The sequence below is a fragment of the Meleagris gallopavo genome, chromosome 8 (assembly GCF_000146605.3).
Source record: "Meleagris gallopavo isolate NT-WF06-2002-E0010 breed Aviagen turkey brand Nicholas breeding stock chromosome 8, Turkey_5.1, whole genome shotgun sequence".
NCBI lineage: Eukaryota > Metazoa > Chordata > Aves > Galliformes > Phasianidae > Meleagris > Meleagris gallopavo.
Window position 1 is genome coordinate 10,551,584 of NC_015018.2, and position 20,484 is coordinate 10,572,067.

The window sequence follows — 20,484 nt, forward strand, 5'->3', positions numbered from 1 at the left end:
CGTGTGAGGGGCGGCGCGGGGTCCCGAGGGAGCATCGCGGCTGGGTGCTGCCGGAGGCGTGTGCGGGAAACGCCTGCTTTGGGCTGGGAGGAGCAGATGTCAGTCTGCGAGTGAAGCGGGAATAAGGCAGAGCTCTTTGCGACAAGCACGAGGAAGCTGCCGCTGGCTGCTCTGGGCTCTGGGGAGGGTGCGATTCCCAAAGGAAGGCCTGACTTACAGAAGTCTGCCTTATTTCCTTTGTGTTGCAGAGCTGTGGGAGATCTGGTGGCTGTTAAATCCCCCATAGCAACACGAGGATGTTGGTGTTGCAGTGGAGTAGGTGTGAGGTGTGACCGATTAGGGGTGGGAATGCTAATTGCTTTAAATTGCCCAAGCCTGGTGATGTCGTGTTAGCCACTTGTAGACACTGCTCTTCCAACGCGGTGAGGATGGACTTTGAGATAAATGCCATGGTGATGGCTTTATTGCAGACTTTAATTTATAAAGGGCAAACCCAGAGACAATGCATCAGTTGACAGTGAGGGAGCTGGTGTGGGTGGACTCGAGTGCTTTTCAGCTGATGAGCTCTCGGCATTTAATTGCATCACCTAACGAGAACAACTGGGGCAGCAGCACTCAGCTTGTAACTTTTGGCAGCCTTGGTGCGGTTCAGATGGGCACACGGTGTAGCTGTGTCAGGGTGAGCTGGTGAGCATCCTCCCAGGTAAACCAGACCCCTGCCTGTGGGGGGGATGAGCCAGCCAGGCCCACTGGTGCACTTAGGCTGATGGAAAATTGTTCCTGCTCTGATATCTGCAGCATGTTTGGAAAAGCGCCTGGGGAAACCGAAGGATGCCTTGAGAGTAGGGGAAGAGATGGGTGAGACTTGCAGAGGCCAAGGAAGTAATTTGAAGACAGAAGAATGAGCCAAACATGTTTAATTGCATACAAAAGTATATTTATTGTAACAGCGTGCCCTGGAGCAGTGTGCATAGTTGTTATACAAACATGTTTTGGTTTTCTATCAGATCGAGCACAACCCAAGTATTGTCTGTGGATGCAAACCTTGTGATGTTTGCTTTTTGTATTTCATTCCTTTTCTCCCCACTGATTTACAAGCAAATGGGATTTGGGTTACTACAGCAAGTATATGAGACGTTAATACAATTTAGATGTGTGCTCCTCAGTAGCATATTCCTTTGGTACAGAATGCCAACTGCCAACCTGTCCGTCTTGCACAACTTCTCACTCCCACATAAATGCAATTAATGCATTGCTTGGGAAATGCTGTCACTTAAAGCTGCTTGAAGTGGCTTCTGCCTTTTAATCCCCACCTGCAAGTGGAAGTTTATGAGTTCACTTACCACCCCTGGCAATCCCAGGCTGGCAGTGCTCTGGGAACTCCAAATGGGATGATGAGCGACATAAGTTTTGATGTGTTCATGTCTGGTAGGTTTGCTGGTTTAATCTTTTCCAACTTGTATTGTTGCACCTGTGTAAATTTTCTTACTGCGTGCGATATATTATGTGGCTGATAGATGGGGACACACTTGGGTTTTGTGGACCGCTGCAGACCTTCTGGTAGTTGAATTTCCTTGACATCACGAGCAGAACCAGCATTCAGATCAGATTGTTGCGGGCACCCACCCTTGAATTTGGCTGTCTGGGATGAGCTGGCCTCAGTGAGTGTCTAGGACGAGTGATCCTCTGTGTAGAAGAACCGATTTGTTATAAGCTCCTCATCGACTTCAGAGGAGCGGATCTTGATCTGTTACATTGTAACAAAGACCATAATTAGGCCATGAGCAGTGACCAAAATCGAACTAAAAACAAGTTCTGGAAACTGTTAACAGCTTCCACATGATTTGACCAAGAGTGAGAACTGTGCTGCTCTTTAAGACCACTGGCATGCTAAGGTGATGGGGCTGGCTCCGGGCTTGTCATTTTGTTTATATGGAAAAGCAAGGAGAAAACAAGATTTATTTTTGTTTCTCCTTTGTAGCCTGGAGTGGCTCTTAATGTGGGGAAAAAGGCCTTCAGAAAGCTCAGCTGAGCCTGAGTTTGGATTTCTTCTTCTGGAAGAAAGAGATGACGATGTTTAAAGATGTTCCTCACATGCTGAGCACCGATCCTATTTCTTTTCTCTCACAGCTGTCAGCTTGGAGCAAGGGAATAAGAATCGCTAGCAAACTGAAAAGCACAAAGCTGCAAGATGTCAGGCCGCAGTGGGAAGAAGAAAATGTCCAAGCTGTCACGCTCCAGCAGGGCAGGTGTTATTTTCCCCGTGGGGAGGATGATGCGCTACTTAAAGAAAGGAACGTACAAGTACCGGATAGGTGTTGGAGCACCGGTTTACATGGCAGCTGTCATAGAGTATCTAGCAGGTAAACAGCCTGATACTGGTGGTGCTGGGCGTGCACAGCGTCTTTGGGATGAGATGTGAGCGTGCTCAGCACCTCTGAGAAGCGCGGGATGTGTTGACGTTTCTTAAAATGCTCACAGCGATGAATTTGCTTTTGGAAGAGGCTGAGGATGGAAATTCTCTCCTCCAGAGGCATGGTGATGCTTGGTCACTGGTTGAAGGGGTTGCTTCTTATTGCTGTGTGAGTGAGGAGTTGCATGGGGTAATTTGTAAGAGAAAGCTAGATAAGGCTTTGTTGCTTCACCAACAGGAGAGGACAGAAAGCAAGCTTGCTTTATACATGTGTGGTGTGTTTGAAGTGAGCGAACTGTTGTGTTTTTGTCCTTGCAGAACAGTGTCAAAGTGTTACGAAATAAGGAGGTGGTTCATCAGTATTAAAAAAAGCAAGAACATCTTTTTGGCTTGCTTTATGAAATCCCCCTAACAGGAGGTGCAGGTGTCACACTGTGATACCCTATAGTTTGATGTATTGCACTAGTTTGGATTGCCCTGTGAACCTCCTTAGTTAAGTGTGGAAAACAGCTCCTCACCAGACTGTTACCGGTCACCCAGTGGAGAGAGGATTCTAGTTCAAGTTGCTTATGAGTTACAGATCAAGACTGAGGTGCATTAGAGAATCTCCAGCTCCTTTAGGAGTTAAATACGGAGTAGGTTTTAAAACAAAGCGCTATTGAAAAGCAGAATTGAAATCCAAGATGCTGAGCGTATCTCCCTCTGCTTTTTGTGTAATATGGTGTAGGAGCTAACGTGTTTGTATTTTCCTCTTGTCTTCCTTTGTAGAGTAAGATCAATTCTAAATGATTTTGGAAGAAACCCTTCTCTTCATTACAAACATTCGTGTGCTTGTAGTTGCACAATCCCGTTTCATGCATTAGAAAACAAACCTTCCAACTGCAGGAATCTCTCTCTCAGTGGAGCTGGTGCAGCTGTTGTGTTCTTCCAGGGAAATCTATACCTTGCAGAGCTTCCTTGAGTGTCTGTGACATGGTGTCTACTCAGAAAATTGCTAGATACATAGGCTTCTCAGAAGCAGGCTGAATTGTTTTATTTTGCTATGTTAAAGAACTTTTCATGGAGCTGATCCTTACGAGATAAGAATGTCAACATTAGAGACAGCTGAGGGTGCATCTGCTTAGTGGGGAAGAGTTGAACTGAGGAGTGGGGTAGTAACTGGCACTGGAGAGCAAGTTGGGAAAAGAGAGACTGGGAGAAGTGAGGTGCTGCTCAGGGAAGGGAGGTGAAGAGCTTAGCAAGAAGGACCAAGTCTGAGAAGGGTAGATGGAGGCAGAAATGAAGATGGTCCAGGAAGGAAGCTGAGATAGAAGTGTCAGGTATAGGTTGCTCAGGGAAGGAGAATAGGCAGGGAAAGCAATCATGGTTGGAAAATGGACAGGGTGGATGAGGCAGGAGGTGCCAGGTTGGACCAGAGCTAGAGCTGTCTGGTGTCTGTGCAGGACATAGGATAGACTCTTCCAGGAGTGTTCAGACGTGTCTGTGGTTTGTCAATGGCTTGAAGTGCTGAGCCTCTTGATTGGCATCTTCCAATGGTGTGCCTACGCCCCTGAGCATCCTCATCCCAGCCACCATGTGGTCTGCCTTTTGGCTTTGGGACATGTTCTGTGTAGCACTATAGATCCCCCTTTTCCTTTGCAAGTAGGGTTGTGGCTGCAGCCAATAGCTGTTACTAATGCTGAACTTGAGGCTTGGCTTATCAGCTCCATTGTAAAAATGCCAGCAATCAGTACAACATATCTTGAGAAGAATTTCTTTTTACCTTGACTGATTAGCTAATGTGAGAAAGATCTTATCAGGGATCTAAAGCTTTTTTTTTTTAAATCTCTCTATCCTGTTTCATATCTTAGGCTTGAGAAGTTATATTGCAAAATTGCAGCTTAATTCCTATCCAGAAGCTTGTGTTGTGTTGTGCCTAACGCTGTTGGGCTCCAATGCCTTCAGAATCAAAAATGTGTGAAGAATTGACCTCAATCTCATTGGATTTATGAACTTTGCAACACGTGTGTGCGTGTGGCTGACTTTAGTCATCATCATCTGAGTCAAGCATCATTTGAATGTGTCCCATAATGCCTGAATTCTCTGCCTACATTTTGGTAAGGTACAGTTCTTGCTTAAGAAGCAGAAGAAATCTGAGTGGTGTGCTGGTGAGAGGAGCTGACAACACCAGCAGTGCTTCCTCCTTCAGAGGACATCAGCTGGCACACACCTCGGTCAGGTTGTACTTGTGCTGTCAAGAGACAAATGGAGCAGATACTTCTCCACTTGTGAATGGACAAAGAACTCCATCTGATGCATCTTTTCAGGCCAGAGGTGTTACTGGGCAGATTTGTACATGGTAAGGTTACTGGGCCTGTTGGAACCTATCTTGAAGTGGAAGTATCTGAAATCCTTTCACTTCTGTAATCAGTAGCTGGCATTTATCTTCCTTATCAGTCCAAATGAGTGCTTCAGAAAAGCAGGCTGGGCTCAACTGAACATGCAGCTTTGGTTTGACTGCGATGATTTTTTGTTCCCACATGTTCCAAATCTGTTGATTCGTCAGCCAAAGAAATTTCTTTTTTTCCTGTGTGTCACAGGAAAAGAAGATGGGATCCCATACAGGTTGTAGGTTGGCTGCTGCTTTTGTTGGTTGTAAAACTCCAGAGAGTTTGACTCTTGTAAGACTCTTTCCTAGTCCTGAGCACTAATCAAACAGGGTGAAAAGCATCTATTAAAAAGACTTAAAGCATCTGTTGGAGTTCACTTATGCAAGTCCAAGATCCAAACACAGTAATGCTCGGTATTCTGTTCTATCTGTTAGTCAAGAGTCCAAGAAACTCCTTGATTTCGAATGTGGATAATGTGATCACCTACATCTGAGCTTTAATCACGTGTGTGTTGTGTGGAGTCAGGGGCCAGTCGAAATTTGAAGTTACGCTTCCAATATGGAGGCATCTCATATGGATTTTGAATCTTAAGAGAAGCAAGGTTATTTCAGATTTCACTTCAATTCTTAATTCTGCTCAGATGTAAAATAAAATAAGTCTGAGAACATCCAGATCCTGGTTTCAAGAGAGCTTGCTGTAGTGTAGGGCCTTCCTGTGGGACTTACATTCTCAGACTGCTGTCTCTGTAGAGTTAAGATGACCTCAGCTGTCAGTGATGTTTCTGCTTGAAATGTAAACAGTTTCTTCAGGGATCTGTTCTTACCAGCAGAGGATGTGATAGCTTCAGCCTCCAGATTTAATGGTTTTGGTTTGTTGCTTTTGCAAGTGCTATTTTGTATTCTTAAGAGTTCGAGTCCCTACCTTCATTCTGAAGCCTCCAGTGTTAGTAAAATATGCATATAGAGAATCATTAGAAGGAGCTAAGGCAGTTATTTACCTATGCAAATAATTGGCATCCTTTGATAAGTTATTTATATGCATACTCTGCAGTTTGCCCTACATCATCTCTGCCTTGGATCCCCTTCTTCCTGGTGTCCTATGGTAGATGAAAAGTGCCTGGCATTTGAGTGTTCTGCGTTTTTTGCTCTCAACATTAGGCAGAGGACATTTGAATGCACCATCAGGATGCTGCTGGCCAAAGGACCCAGAACCTGGGGGAGTGGGGTGAGCACACGGTTAGCAGGATGTGCTTGTTGTTGGCACATCTGAAAGAACTTCAGTTACCACACAGGTAAGTATGTCTTCTTGTTTTTTTTTTTTTCCTTCCCGCTGCAATTTTCATCTGCTGTCAGCATAAATCTGCAAAACCTACTGGAGAAGTATGGGTCTCTTTTCTTGCTCTATGCTGGTCTGCACACTGGATGGCAATCTGTTCCCGCTGTCTGCTACTGCATTAGCTCCACTGGCAGAGGTCAGGGATCTGAAAGCTCCAGCCCTGCAGCCCCATGGCATGTAATTTTAAACAATGGCTTTTACATCTCCAACAGTCAGTTATGTATGCTCTGTAGGAGTGAAAGCTGGATGACAAAGTTGCACTTCTCTTATTCTTTCTGAGAGAAACTGAAAGCTGGTCTCTTTCCCGTGAACCCAGAGCTAAACCTCTTGCTAAAATCCTCTGGATTTTAGCCTGAGAGCGTTAGGTGGATTCCCACGAGATTTCTCATGGAAATTCTTCAAATAGTTACAGTTCTTTGTGTAATTGATTAAATGGGAGTAAGATACCTTCAGCAGAACATTGATGAGCTGTAACTTTTTCCACCCATATTGTTGACAAACCAAGACAGGAGCACTGTCGCAGGAGGCACAGAAAACTTTCTACCAGCAGTTCTTACGAAGCTCTTATGTTGTCTCTTTGCTTGCATCTAAGTCAAACCTTTCATATCTTGTTTTGAAATAAAGCTTCTCACAGATCTTCAGTGCCCTTTAATGCAAAATTGCAGCGTTGCCTGGCTAGTTTGCTGGCTTTCAAAGTATTTCTTTAAATGCACCTCAGTCTTTGTCTTACTTGGTCCTGAGAATCCTTGCTGTTTTGTCAGAACTGTCTGAACAAAGTTTGGGGTTTCATTGCATGCTTTGCTGTTTTGTTGTTTCAGGCCTATTGCTAAATTTTGGAGTGCTTATGTACATTTTTGAAGCGTGCTTGTTCTTTTTTTTTCTTATTTATTACTTGAAAGAGGATTCTGGTGTGAGACTCATAAAGGTAGTTATATGAAGCAAACGTAGCGTATTTTCTGCTAACTACCCTTCAGGGAATTAGGGAAGACAAATGATTTTATGTAAGTTTACAAATACATTGGCTGTCATTTGTTGTCTGCGTTTCTGTGTCAAAGATCATTGAAATGGGGAAATACCCCTGAAAAGGTAAATGGATATTGAAAAGGAATGTGAAAAGTGTATACAGGGTGCACGCAAGTTGCATTTTTATTACTCCTTTTTATTTCACTGTTTCTTGCAGCTGAAATTCTAGAACTGGCAGGAAACGCAGCGAGAGACAACAAGAAAGGAAGAATTGCCCCCAGACACATCCTCCTGGCAGTAGCAAACGATGAAGAGCTGAATCAGGTACTCCCTTGTATTGCAGTGTGAGGGCTGGCTGCTGTAGCATGAACTTGATCAGCTCCGGTACTTATCAAAAATATGCTAGATAGACAACATGCTTCCAAAAGCTGTAGAAGTGTGCGTTTGCTACTGCACTACGAGGACCATCTTGGAGAGGGTCTGGCTCTCTCTCTGATATAGCTGCATCCAGGGCTGCATCCTCTTCCATATGCCTGAGTGCCATTAGCACACAGACCGTTGTTTGCAGTGCTTTCACTCTGAGGATTGACTGTGGAATACTTCGGCATGCCTGCAGATGCATATCTCCTCTTACCCTCATCCACTGCTTGTGGTCACCAAGACATGCAGAAAGACTGTGAGACTGAACGTAGAGCAGCAGTTCTCTGGGGCATGCTGACTAATTTCACTGGGACGTGCTAGATTTTCTCTCTTAGTGGGCTTTTCTTCTGATACACGAAGAGCATTGCTTTAGGAAGTGTGGGCTCTAATGTGTGTAGTGCAGTCAGCAAAGATTGCTTGAGTGCAAAGAGAATCCATAACACGCTCCTTTGTACCGCTTTTCCTTGCAGTTGCTAAAAGGTGTGACTATAGCAAGTGGAGGGGTCCTGCCTAGAATTCAGCCAGAGCTTCTAGCCAAGAAACGGGGTGCCAAGGGCAAATCTGAGACAATCCTTTCCCCTGCTCCTGAGAAGAAGGGAAGGAAATCCATGGTGAGCAAAAAGAGTGGGAAGAAGGCAAAGTCTAACAAGGCCCGGACGCCTAAGAAGGTAAGCTTGGGGCAGATATTGGGATTCAGGGTTGTGTGCCAGAAGAATTGGATCCAAACCGACTATGATTATTAGGAGAGTAAATTTGTGCCTCTGCATTAGTTATTTGTTGGTCCCAACTGGAAACGGGAGGTAGGAGTCGATAGTAGACATACCAGAAATGAAGGGGCAGGTGATTATCGCAGTATTTCTGTAATGAATTTCCATAACAGAAACCTTTAAAACTTAAGAGGAAACTTTCCAGATTTCCATGTCACCCTCCAAAGTACTTTTTTGATAACTATGTAGAATCTTAATACTAATTGTGTGGCTTCTAAAATACAAGAAACTGTATTTTACATCTCTTTCTATTTGAGAGATGTTACACCTTCAGCCTTCTTACAGGTACCAGGTTGCTGTTAAGTATATATCAGTGTCTTGAAAACTTGTCAAAAATGACTTTTATGTACCACATCATGGCAAGCATTCTGTTTCATATCTTCTTAAGGGTGCTCTATTAAATGGTTTTTGAAAGAATTACGAGAAGAAGAAATGAAGCAGAACTCTACCACTGCACCTTCCCTCTCAGTTGCCCGCTGTCCCAAATCTATCACTATCCCAAATGGTTTAATTTATTAAAGCAGTAAACAGGGAGGTGCTCTTAGTTTGTCTTTCCAAAGCTTGCATGTTAAACATGACTAATCCCTACAGAGTGACCTGGACAGCCTGGATTGCTGGTCTGGGGCCAGTGGGGTGAAGCTCAACAAGACCCAGTGCCACAACAACCTCAGGCAATGCTACGTGCTTGGGGCGGAGTGGCTGGAAGACTGTGTGGCAGAAAAACATGTAGCACTGAGAGACATGGGTTAGTGGGCAATGGTGGTGATGGGCTGGGGGTTGGACTATGCAGTTTTAGAGATCCTTTCCTACCATAATGATTGTATATGATTCTATACCCTTTTGTCACTTCAGCTGCTTGTATGGAGGTGTGATGGCTCACTCCAGCACATAGAAATGGAGATCTGATTCATTAACTGAGTTTATTATTTCACTTGATTTTTTTTCCTTCAGATTGGAGCAGTTGATTTGGTTGCTGTTTGATTTAGTATGAGCTCTGTTTTGTTAATAAAAACAAGCAGTAGTGCACACCCATCCATAAATACAACCTTAATTATCAGAAAAATCACAGATGGAAGGACGTGCCCTGAACTCTTAATATGTTTACAAACATATGTAGTGCCTCAGAAATACCACTAATGTTTTAACATTCCCATTTAACATTTTATAAACAGTGAAGGCTTCTGCTGTTACATCATGTGTGGGGAATAAAAAGCCATGAGTAATGTATGATGAAATTTGTTGTACCTGATTAAATCTGTCCATTACTGGATAATGGTAGGCACTGATTTTTTCCTACAAGATTTCTTGTTTCTTCTCCTCCTCCCCCCTCCTCCCCACAATTAGAATAAACAGAAGGACAATGAAAAGGAAGGAGCTTCAAATTCAACGTCTGAAGATGGACCTGGGGATGGTTTCACCATCTTGTCCTCCAAGAGCCTCGTGCCAGGACAAAAGGTAATACAAATTATAATGTAACAGACTGGGATTATAGCAATGGAGCCTAGCATAAACAGAATGTTGCCTTAGATCTAATAGCAGTAAAAAATCTTCACCTTCTTCCTTAGTGATCCCAAATGTAAGACCAGAAGTCACTCGAGTCACAGGTGGGCAGAAGGTCTCAAAAACTAGTCTGCAGATAAAAGATTCATGAGAATAGTGCTGGTCAACCTCTCTTCTCTAGAGAGCCATACTGATGAATTTCATGGCTCAACCTATAGCAGAATTCTGTTTGGTTTGGACTTGGCTGAGCTCTGTCTAGCTTAGTGTCAAACTGGATTCAATCTTCTAAGCTATTTATTATTTCTAAGAACAAACAGACTATTTTTATTTATTTATTTTTTTAAACCCTCTTCCCCTTCTGTACTCACTAAGAAGGAGAGTTTTTAAACAAAAGAGTTTCCAAATCAGCATTTCTTTTTCAAAGTGTGATGCTAGAACACGAATCCAATAGCAGTACTTTCCTCTGAGGCAGGCATCTAAGCTATGGGTACAACATGAAACAATCTGAGCAGTGTACATACTAAGGGCTAAAAATCAGACACATTGAACGCAATAAAACTGTGCAAATTGTGAATCCAGCCCTTTTTTCAGTATGAAAAATATTTCACACACATTACTAATTTGATTCTTTCTGCTCTTACTCTTATCTTGCAGCTTTCTCTGACACAAAGTGACATCAGCCATATTGGCTCCATGAAAGTAGAAGGCATTGTTCACCCCACAACTGCTGAAATAGACCTCAAGGAAGAAATAGGTGAGGCTGTGCTGCGTGCAGACAAAGCAGTTCTAAAGTTGGCTTTTTGGATCGTTGTTTTATATGATCATTTGAGAAATGATTTCAGGAAAGTACTGGGGTTTGTATGTTATGAAGAGTGGGACTACTACTCAAGCCAGGCGAAGTGTCCTTACTGGTTTTTTTTAAACCAGTAATAAGTAAACTTTGTCATAAACATCAACTGCTGCTCCTAGAGGAAAACATGGCAGTATGTACACAGTGGTTTTACTTTTGAATCACACAGAGTTGTTGGCTTGGTTTTATTTTGCTGATAATGTGAAGACGAGGCCTTTTTGTTCTGTGTCCTTGCAGGCAAGGCTTTGGAAAAGGCAGGAGGGAAAGAGTTCTTGGAAACAGTGAAGGAGCTTCGCAAATCTCAAGGACCTTTGGAAGTTGCTGAAGGTAAAAAAAGAAAAGAAAAAAAAAAGGAAAAAAAAAATAATAATATGCCCAGTTGGAAAAGACTCATCCTTTTTTTTCTTTTCTCTTGACATTCTAATCTGTTCTTGATTACATATGTGCCTTTGCTTATGTGATGTGTTTTTGTTTCTTCCTTTAAGTTGCTGCTGGTATGGACAGCCTGTTTGAGGACAGGGAGTTGAGGGGGAAAGGAAGAGGAGTAGGATACCTTTGTGCTGTGCACATCCTGTCTTTGTGCTTTGAAGCACCACCTTAAATTCCAGCAGGCAATTCCCATCTGTGGGAGTCTTAAAGTTAAGGGAAACTTCTGCTTTCACTTTTGTGCCATCTTTCCTCTCCTATTTGCACCACATTTCTTAGTGAAAATTGGAAACAGCTCTCAGCCTAACCTATAGCTGTATGAAGAACAGTAATTTATAAAATATCCTGCTTTCTACTGAACAATATAACCAAAGCAACTACCTTATTTTGCACACACATAAAGGTAGAAGTGATATAATCACAAAAACTGGCATGTGTTTTGAAGAGCAGTTGGTGCTCTTCTCCCAGGCATTACAGCTGCATTACTGAAATACAAATTACAAAAGAGCTAGAAAACAGATTCCTTTCAGCTAGTTCCAGGAAAGAAGATAATCTTAGCTTAATGGATGGAAAATTGTACTCTGTCAGACAAACACTGTTTTGTTGGTATGTTTGAAGTTACCACTTCTACTGGTTTTGAGGCAAGTAATAATAAATGGGTTTTTATCACTGGAGATCTACTGCAAATACTTGAGCTCCAGCCTAACAGGCCTTGAATACAAGTGCTGTTTACAGGGTACCTCTGTTGTTTTCAATCAATTTTCTCTCTATGGTTAAAGTTCTCCTCTTCTGCTTGAAATTTAAGGAGCACGGTGAAGCATTAGGTAGAATTCCTCCATGATGGTGGATGAGGGTCTAGATTCTTTACTTTTGGGTATTAATTGTACACCTAATTTCTGGGTGTTCAATGTGAGACCAGATTTTTAGAAGTGCTAATTTCAAATTGGACGTAACCAGTGGATACTTTCAGTAAACATCTTTGAATTTTCAGATTATTGTTTGAAATTGCCTAGCTGTGAAGGAGGTCCAGATATTATTCCATAATGCTCTGGAACTGTAATGATGATGCAGGATTTGTACAGAGCGTTCAGATGAGGCTGTGACAGCACTGCAGAAGTGTCTGTTGGGGAATTAACGATGCTGAGTTCAAGGTGAGGTTTCAACAGTTTGCACATTAAAGAAAATATCCAGAGGCCATGCTGAATGAGAGAGCCTTTAGTCATCACTGAATAACCGTTAATCAAATGAACCCCGGGTTCCTCTGCCCTCAAAGAAGTAATAATTGATCACTCAAGTAATGACAGTATAGATTACGATTGTGAATGAGTCATTGTGGCTTGCTTTAATTCTTAATGGATTTCTTTTGAAGAGGTAACGTCATGAAGAAAGACTGAGATGATTGATTAGATTGAGAAGTGATTGCAAGGTGTTTTCTATTCAAAACTAATTGTTATGTTTTCATTTGTGGTAGCTGCGCTTACTCAGTCCAGCGGGCTAGCAGCAAAGTTTGTCATCCACTGTCACATCCCACAGTGGGGGTCGGACAAGTGTGAAGAGCAGCTCGAAGAGACCATCAAGAACTGCTTAACAGCCGCAGAAGACAAGAAGTTGAAGTCTGTGGCTTTCCCCCCTTTTCCCAGTGGCAGGTATGGCTTTTCCTGTGTAAGAGGATTCTGCCTTGTGTAACGGTTGTGTAATGAGCTATCAGAGCTGCTGCTGCGATCCAAAGCCTTGATGGAGGGAAATTAGCTAACTCTCAGGAGAGCTGTGTTTTCTGTGACGAGTAATTTCCATTCTTCTACTCTGATCCTGTATCATCTACAGTTTTATGTCCCTTCCTTTTACTGTGACGACTCTTACTAAAACTCTACTGATACAAGATTACACTGGCATCATAATGAAGTTGAATAACAGTGATGCAACAGGAGCTAGGTGAATGGGAGATCTTTACTTAGGTCATCCCAAGAGTGTATATTAAACAGGCTAGTCACACACACGTTTTCTTTCAAAAGAAAACCACTCTTTCTTAGAAGTTCAACATTAAAAAGGCAACTTTCAAACCAACTGTAAAACTGTGATAACTAGCAAAAAAAAATAGCTTAACCAAGAAATCCAAAAGGTACTGGTTTTTGGTTATGGGTTTCTCCTTTCTTTTCCTGTTTTTGTTTGCTTTTGCTTTGTTTTGGTTCTTGCTCTTTTTTCTTTAAAAGTTGGGGCATTGCTAATCTTGTTTGGTCTCTGATTATAAGAAATCATACATAAGCCTCACGGGCACAGTTGTTGCTCTTTCCTAATAGTGTTTGTGTGTCTAGAATTAATTTGAAATATAGTTACTGATTTTTCTTAGTTAACTTTGGGGTTTACTTAAAACTGCAGCTAACGCTGTCTTAACAGCAGGCTGCAGTGAGTTCAGCTGTGCTTTGTGCCTTTCAGCATTACATGTGTTTAAAGCTTGCGCAGGTGATTGACGCTCTCTTGTTTTGTTTTCTTCCCCTGTCACATAGAAACTGCTTCCCAAAACAGACAGCAGCCCAGGTGACTCTCAGAGCTATTTCCACCCATTTTGATGGCACCAGCTCTTCCTCCCTGAAGAACATTTACTTTCTGCTCTTTGACAGTGAAAGTATTGGCATCTACGTGCAAGAAATGGCCAAGCTAGACACTAAGTAGCAACAGCAGCCAAATGAAACTTTATTTTTCAACAAACTTGAGTAGCATTAAAAGCATTAGAGGTGGGTTTTATTTTTTCAATGTGGTGAGGAGGGGGAGTGGTAGTAGTGTGATGTGTTGTGACTTGATGAAGAGCTGTGACTAGAGATGAGAGGGGTTTAGTCTGATTTCTTTGCGCTGTCAGCATCTTCTAGTCCTTTGTGCCACCTTCAGCAATTGAGTTGCCATCTCTTTTCAGGAGTTTTAGTGTCCCTTGTTACTTTAGTTTAGAAGTTTATAAAGAGTAACTTCATTTTAGATTTGTAGTGATGAAGTTTTCATGCACACACTTTAGAGAAAGCTCTTAAAAATATTCTGCTCCCTTTTCTCCTCCCTTGAGGGTGGATGTTAATCTTTTCCTCCAGCCCACAGTGGAGGGGAAAGAGATATTAGAAGTGATGCATGAGGAGCTTCTGTTTTGCTTTTTACTCACAATAATCTCTGTAATTACTGAGAATATTTCATGGTGATTTTTTTTTGTTTGTTTGTTTTATAAGAAAAAAAGAAAAAGATTTGTGAAGTGTGATTATTGTTATGAACCTCATTTTGCTCTGAAAATTTGTCACCTTAAAGCGGGGGGGGGGAAAGGAAACATCTGAAACTGAATACTTACTGTAGCACACTTATGACACGAGTAACCAGCTTCTGGCAGAAGTGTAGTGCCGTGACATAATTAAAGCTGCTGTGGAGAGGCTGACACAAAGCTGCATTATATTCTGTTGAGTTCCAGCATTACTGGAGCCTTTTCAGGGCTTTAGGCAGGCTTTTCACAGGCACTGTACCCAAGTAATACGCAGAGACTTCTTAGAAGCTAGAGTAGAAAAAGCCAGGAAAAACCCACATAATAAACAAGCCACTAACGTTATGAAAACCATAGTGTTTATTGTTACAAATTAAGGTAAACCAGGATTCTTGCCCAGAGCTGTCTCAACAGAGGATGAAAAGAAACAGCCCTTCCTTTGTTACAGTGAGAACTTTGGTGCTGATTAACTTAGAAAATGCCTCTTTCTCCATTACAATAACACTCCTTTAACGCTTTACACTGAAGAACAGCTTCGGGAGGTGCTGCAGGAGACAGCAACTCTCTAAGCAATAAATGTGCACCTTCACTTTCTTCCAGTGGTTGAATTCCTCACTATTCATTTCCGATCCCCTCTTAAGAGGGCATTGTCTGTCCCATTGTCTTCCAGCTCTTTGAAACAAACAGGCCCCGACTTTTAGCAGTGGTCACTAGGAGGCGTCCCACGTAGTACCCGTTCACCTGGCCTACACCATCGTTCTTACCCATTGAAAGCAGGAACGTTAGTGATCCTGGAAAGAAGAGGCAGAAGTTTAAGTTACCGATTTCACGGCTAAATACTGAATATACATATACAGAGCCACTCTCTGTTCAGGCTCTCCTGTTGTGATGGAACTGCACAATGGAGGGGGGGGAAGACTGTCCTTCCAAGAGGCAGACAATAAAACTGAAGTAGAAAAAAATGTAAGTAGACTGGGAAACCTTTAAAAAACCAAATGTTTGCCCAGGTATCTTCCATCCAGGTGGAGCAGCTTTCAAAGTAGTTGCAGTATTTTCAAATCAGTTACTTATCAGTGAGAGTCATCACACAGCTAGAATTACTTTTTAGATGAAATTTTTCACTTTGTTTGTGTTATAGTTTTAGAGGAGAAGGGAGGAGAGAGTCAAGTCCTCTCGTTGTTCTTAGGATTTAATTGGATGGTAAGCAACTTAAAGGAAAGGAACCAAGGTTGATGAGTAGCTGAAACCCACCAGTATATTTATCAGGAAGACAGCAGTGAAGAAAGAACACATTGCATATGCAGATTGACACAGGTAATCAACTCCTACGGTGTCTTTGGCAAGAACTAAGGTGAAGCCTGAGCTATAAGCCTATGTAGCCAACCCCAGCTCTGGGTTCCTTCACCTCAATTAGTATCCAGACAAGTTCTAAAACAGCTGTTCCCTCCCGAAAAGCAGCTCAACAGCTAAAGCCAAGCACTAAGATTATGTTACCTGGTTGATAGGTTTTAAGCGGCTTGTGTGTCAAGCTGTTGATGATATTTGACACTACAATGTTGGCATGCAGCCCAGCATGGTATGCCATCTTTGGTTCTTTCAGGTTTGCACAGTCCCCAATGGCATAGATGTTGTCATAGCCTTCCACCTGGAGGTGCTTGTTAACATTCAAAGCTCCGTTACTCGCCAGTTTGTCTCCTGTTTGGCAAAACAGTAAGTTTTGAGAAAGAGTTTGGTGTTGTGTGTTGTGGCCTGAGACCCCAAAACGCTGTTGTTATCAATGTGTCAATGACACAAAGCGAACAGTTAAGATTTTTCACTCTTTTTTTTCTACGTGTGAGGCAAGAGATGCTTTCTGTCTTGTAATAGGTAATTATTAACATTCTGATGAGTGAGTTATTCTTTGATATTTCAGTGGAAACATAGAATGATTAGCAGCTAGCTACGTGGCTCGAGGGAGGGTCGAGCAAGTATGAAATCCTGCCCTTGGCAGCAGGAATTACCACTGACTACTAGGTGTAATCTGCCTGGTGCTGGACTAGGGCGCTTGGAGGTATTAGCAAAAGGAGCTGGAGAAGGCTGAGGACCTTGTCATCTGTAAGTTTCTGAAGGTCACATTTCACAGCAAGTATTTAACTTGATGTTAAGGCATTTGCTATGTCATGAAATACTCGAGCAGAAGACATTGAGGACCTGCTGTGCTTCCCCCCATGCAGCAGCTTTTCACTTACCAAATGCAGTGGCATATGCCGAAGAGTTAATCTTTATCCCCGTGCACAGGACCACCATATCAGCAACAACCTCTGTGCCCTTTTCTGTCCTTACTACCATGTCCTTCTGGAACTGGTTCGTTGTGAGATTTTCCACGTTGCTGACCTTCTCACCTGTTGTGACAGAGAGCCCTGGGTAACAGACCTTTACTCAGCTGCTGTTTCCAGCTAGCCCGGATGTTTGTAGAGAAACAGGAATTCAAGGGAGCCATGCTTAGTCCCCAGAAAATTAAGTGGGGAATAGGTCATCAAAAAGAGGTGCTGTGGCCAAAGGAAAAGCAGCTTGGAGAATGTCAAAGTCTAGGTCTTCAAAGGCATTGTTAAGTACATACTCAACAGGAGGCGAACTCCTTTCCTGAGGAGAATCTCTTTCACCTCCTGACGGACGCTTTGTAGCAGCTCTACATCAGCTAGTGCAATTTTTGAGTGAATAAGGGTGACCTGTTGGGGACAAAACAGCAAATGGGCAAATGGGAATGGTATGGGACACCCTGCATGTGGGAGCAGCAACAGACAGCTTCCTTCCACACTGCCTAATGCCCAGGGAGACTGAGCTTAGTGAAGGGCATCTAGTGCCAACAGTTGCAGGTACTGGGCTATAGGGTGCTCTTAAAGGAGAAGGCATTGTCTGGAACCTCCTGCCTTGCAGTGATCTCAAATACCTCCAGCAGGACCATGGAAGAAGAACAGCTTCAGAGACAAGTGAAATGTAACTAATATGCTCCTACCTCTTTGGCTGGGTACTCTGTTTTGATCTCTGCAGCCATCTCGACTCCAGCAGCACCACCTCCCACTACCACGATGCGCTCAGATTTCTCAATCTTGAAATAAAGAAGAAACTGATGTTACCCTAGCTCAACGAAGGCAAGCAATGCTTCCTAAGGAAGAAGTTGGTCCCTCACCTCCTTAACCATGTCTTCATAGGTCTGGATGGCGCTTTCCATGTCAATGACCTTGTTGAACTTCCCAGGGAATGGTCCATCGCTGCCAGTTGCAAGAATAAGGTGGGAGTAGTGAAGTTCCTGAGGGGGCAGAGGGTTGGACAGGATGTTAGACCTTGTAAAATGAGAGCCTAAAACACAGTTGTTGCCTCCTAGGTACTATTTACTCATTCCATCTCCACCAGCCTCCACTGATAAATAGGAAAATATTTGCCACTGTCAGAAAGTGGCTTTAGGAAGAAATCTGATCCAGCCGAAGACATGTAACTCCTTTCCTCCGGGTTTGAGAGGCACACTGATCTCCAGATGAGCCCAGTGCTGTGAAGAATCTACTAGAAGCTTACAGGAAATAAGGCAATTGCTGTGCCAGTAGAGGTTGCCACCACACCTGAAGTGCTGAGCTCAGAGTGCAGAGGGGCACAAGTACATGCTGACTTCCCTCCTTCACTCCCTTCTGAACAGAGGTGAGGTGCTCTGGCTGAAAAGAGTTCCCAGAGCTGTTGCCAATATTTGTCTTTTTTTTTCTTCCTGTGGTTAGATAAGGATCTGAGCTCCAGGGTTGTCTGAGCTCCAAATCCAACCCTGAGAATAAAAGCTTATCTCAGCACTAGATGGGATGGAGTGCTTACAGCACGCCCGTAATTCAGCACAACTCTAGGCCACTGATCTTGGCTAGAGGTGATACTGCTGTTTTGTGCAAGAAGGGGAAGATGGTCTGTTTCCAGGCTTGACAAGGATGATTAAATGCCGTGCTATTAGCAGACATAGATTTTAGGTTTTGGAAGAGATAACTGGGAGCCTGCTTTTCTCTTTGGCAGTTCTCCATAGCAGGCCACTGGTTTCATCGCTCAGTGCCTGCCCAAAGGGCCCGTGCCAGGGCTTGTTTGGGATCAGGTATTTCAGCCAAGGTGAGGGTTAGATCAGAACAGGACCCGCTGTATGTGTGAGCTCTGAGCCCGGAGTGCTGGGTGGAGCAGGTTCATGTGCTTGGCTGACCCGAACTGTAGGAGATACGGCACCCAGACTGACTTCCAGGTAAGGCAGCCAAGCTACCCTGACAAGGCGGCATCACCCACCTCACCATCGCTGAGCAGGACCTGCTGCCTCTCGGGATCTATGCCCACCACCTTGCCTTGTCGGAAGCTGTCGCCAAAGGTGACGGCGTAGGAGATGAAAGTCTTCCTGGCAAATCCTGTGGTAGGAGGAGGGAACAGAGAAAACATCTCCTTCCATGGAAGTTAACAGACCTTCTTCCCTCAAGAGGACCTTTCTGAAAGCATGCAGCTCCCCGTATGCAGCTGGGAGCGTGGGCTGGGCCTCTCCTGCGTGCTCTCTGTCCTGAATTCCAGGGCCTTTCCCTTGGAGCTGGTGATAAAGTAAGCTCCTGGGAGATCAAGTGACAGCCCCAGCTACACTGTTTTATCTCTGTTCCCCGTATACAGTCTCTTACTGATTTGCCAGCAAGTGTTCCAAGGCCTTTCAGGCAGGCTGGCAGGATTTTTTCTGTTTGGATAAGCTTTTGACATCACTTTGATGCTCATTCCCAGCCTTGAATGCTACGTTCCCCCCCCTAAATCCTGGACTACGGGAGTTACCCAATCCTCCCTAGATGAGCCCGAGCGGATGACTGACAGAATTTTGTCACGTAAAGCCTCAGGGCTGAACTACTCAGCATGCCACACGCAGAAAGCCATGCCAGCCGCTGCCCTTCCACTTACTGTGTGTTTCAGCTTAGCCAACTTCTCAACTCAAAGAAAAAAAAAAGAATAAAAAGGGCCGTCCAAATAGTTACTACTTCCTCTGCAGCCCAGGGGATTAGCGTAGCACAGGCAGCACGTGGGTTTTCCCAGAACCGAGTGACTGTATTTTCATCGGACGGGGGCAGGAGAGGCACTGCGTGCCGCCTCCGCTCGCACTGAGCTGCCGCAGCGGGGGACACGCAGATAGCATCGCTCGGCTTACCGCTCTCCACGGAAGCCCGGAGGGCAGCGACGTTGTGGTGGAAAGCATCTCTCATGTCCACCAGCACAAAGGGGACGGCCCAGGACTTGAGCTGGCTGGCGGCCGCGATGCCACCAAAGCCGCCGCCGACGATGACGACGCGCACGGAGTCGTCCACGGACAGCTTGGAGCCCATGGCAGCCGGCGGGGCTCGGCCGGGATGAGAGGCAAAGGAGGCGGCGTGGGCCTGCAGCGGCCGAGATCGCCGGGTGCTGAGCTTTGGGGACGGGCGAGAGGAGCAGCGCTGCCTCTGCCCGCCCCGTGACTCAGCGCTGAGTGCGATGGGCGGGCCGTGCGGGGCCGAGCCGTGCTGAGCAGAGCTGAGCTCTACCTCCGGTACGGGGCAGGAGCCAAAAAGAGGCTTTTGTTTTGCTTTCGAAAGTCGATGGAGAGCGGGTGTTGGCCGTGTTTGCCTTGTCCTTCGTCAGCTGTGAGTGCTGATTAAATGGATGTCGCTTCAGTGCCCCTTTCAGGATGGCTGGCTTGTCGGGAAACCCGCACGCGGGCTGGGACTGCGGGGCGGCTGGGTGGTGTCCGCCGGGTGGTTCTCTCCCTGCGTCCAGCGAGCGCTCCTCAGGCAGAAAGGATGGGGAGTAAGAGAGGGGCTGCGGAAGGACGAGCCCAGCGGGATGGCAGGAAGGGTTGCAAACAAAGGGACATCCGGACCCTGCTGTTCTGAGGGACAGGAGCTGCCCCCAAAAACTTTGGACTCCTGTGGCATGACAGATAAATATAGCCGGGTAAATGTAGCTGTGGCGCGCAGTGCAGCGCTGTGAGCCGGCGGAGCTGCCCCACGTGTCGCAGGCTGGCTTGAAGGCTGCGTCTGCCCCTCAGACCTCCTCCTGCCCTGTGCCAAAGCAACCCCCTTCAAACCCCGCGAGTGAGGGAGGGATGGAGGAATTGGCAACTTTTCAGGACTAACGGGGTGCGGCGGCCCCCGAGCTGAGCGAAGTGTCCGCCAGCCGGCTCGGGCTGCGGGCCCCAGGTAAGCCGGGGCAGAAAA

General features: G+C 44.7%; 2 protein-coding genes across 4 annotated transcripts; one reads left to right on the plus strand and one right to left on the minus strand.

The window, feature by feature from the left end:
- The first annotated feature begins 28 nt into the window (after window positions 1–28).
- LOC100543567 (core histone macro-H2A.2) lies at window positions 29–14,278 on the plus strand. Of its 3 annotated transcripts, none has more exons than XR_002117076.2 (9): window positions 31–1,428; window positions 2,131–2,363; window positions 7,298–7,404; window positions 7,971–8,168; window positions 9,612–9,722; window positions 10,422–10,521; window positions 10,855–10,944; window positions 12,035–12,194; window positions 12,515–12,606. XR_002117076.2 is itself a non-coding variant. In XM_003207898.4 (9 exons), the coding sequence occupies exons 2-9, from the start codon at window positions 2,192–2,194 to the stop codon at window positions 13,711–13,713; spliced, it is 1,119 nt and encodes a 372-aa protein (XP_003207946.1). In that variant the 5' UTR covers window positions 38–1,428; window positions 2,131–2,191; the 3' UTR covers window positions 13,714–14,278. The 3 variants fall into 3 exon arrangements, 2 of the variants coding, with proteins under 2 accessions (XP_031410254.1, XP_003207946.1); XM_003207898.4 differs by lacking the exon at window positions 12,035–12,194 and adding an exon at window positions 13,548–14,278 and having other exon boundaries at window positions 38–1,428; window positions 12,515–12,689; XM_031554394.1 differs by lacking the exons at window positions 12,035–12,194; window positions 12,515–12,606 and adding an exon at window positions 11,103–12,016 and having other exon boundaries at window positions 29–1,428.
- A 331-nt stretch (window positions 14,279–14,609) lies between these two features.
- Window positions 14,610–19,710, minus strand: AIFM2 (apoptosis inducing factor mitochondria associated 2). The gene is made up of 8 exons (XM_003207897.3): window positions 19,443–19,710; window positions 18,557–18,672; window positions 17,442–17,561; window positions 17,268–17,360; window positions 16,872–16,980; window positions 16,501–16,653; window positions 15,767–15,967; window positions 14,610–15,063 (listed from the first exon to the last, which is right to left on the minus strand). Exons 1-8 carry the CDS (start codon window positions 19,615–19,617, stop codon window positions 14,909–14,911), a joined length of 1,122 nt encoding a protein of 373 aa, XP_003207945.1. The 5' UTR covers window positions 19,618–19,710; the 3' UTR covers window positions 14,610–14,908.
- Between the last annotated feature and the right edge of the window lie 774 nt (window positions 19,711–20,484).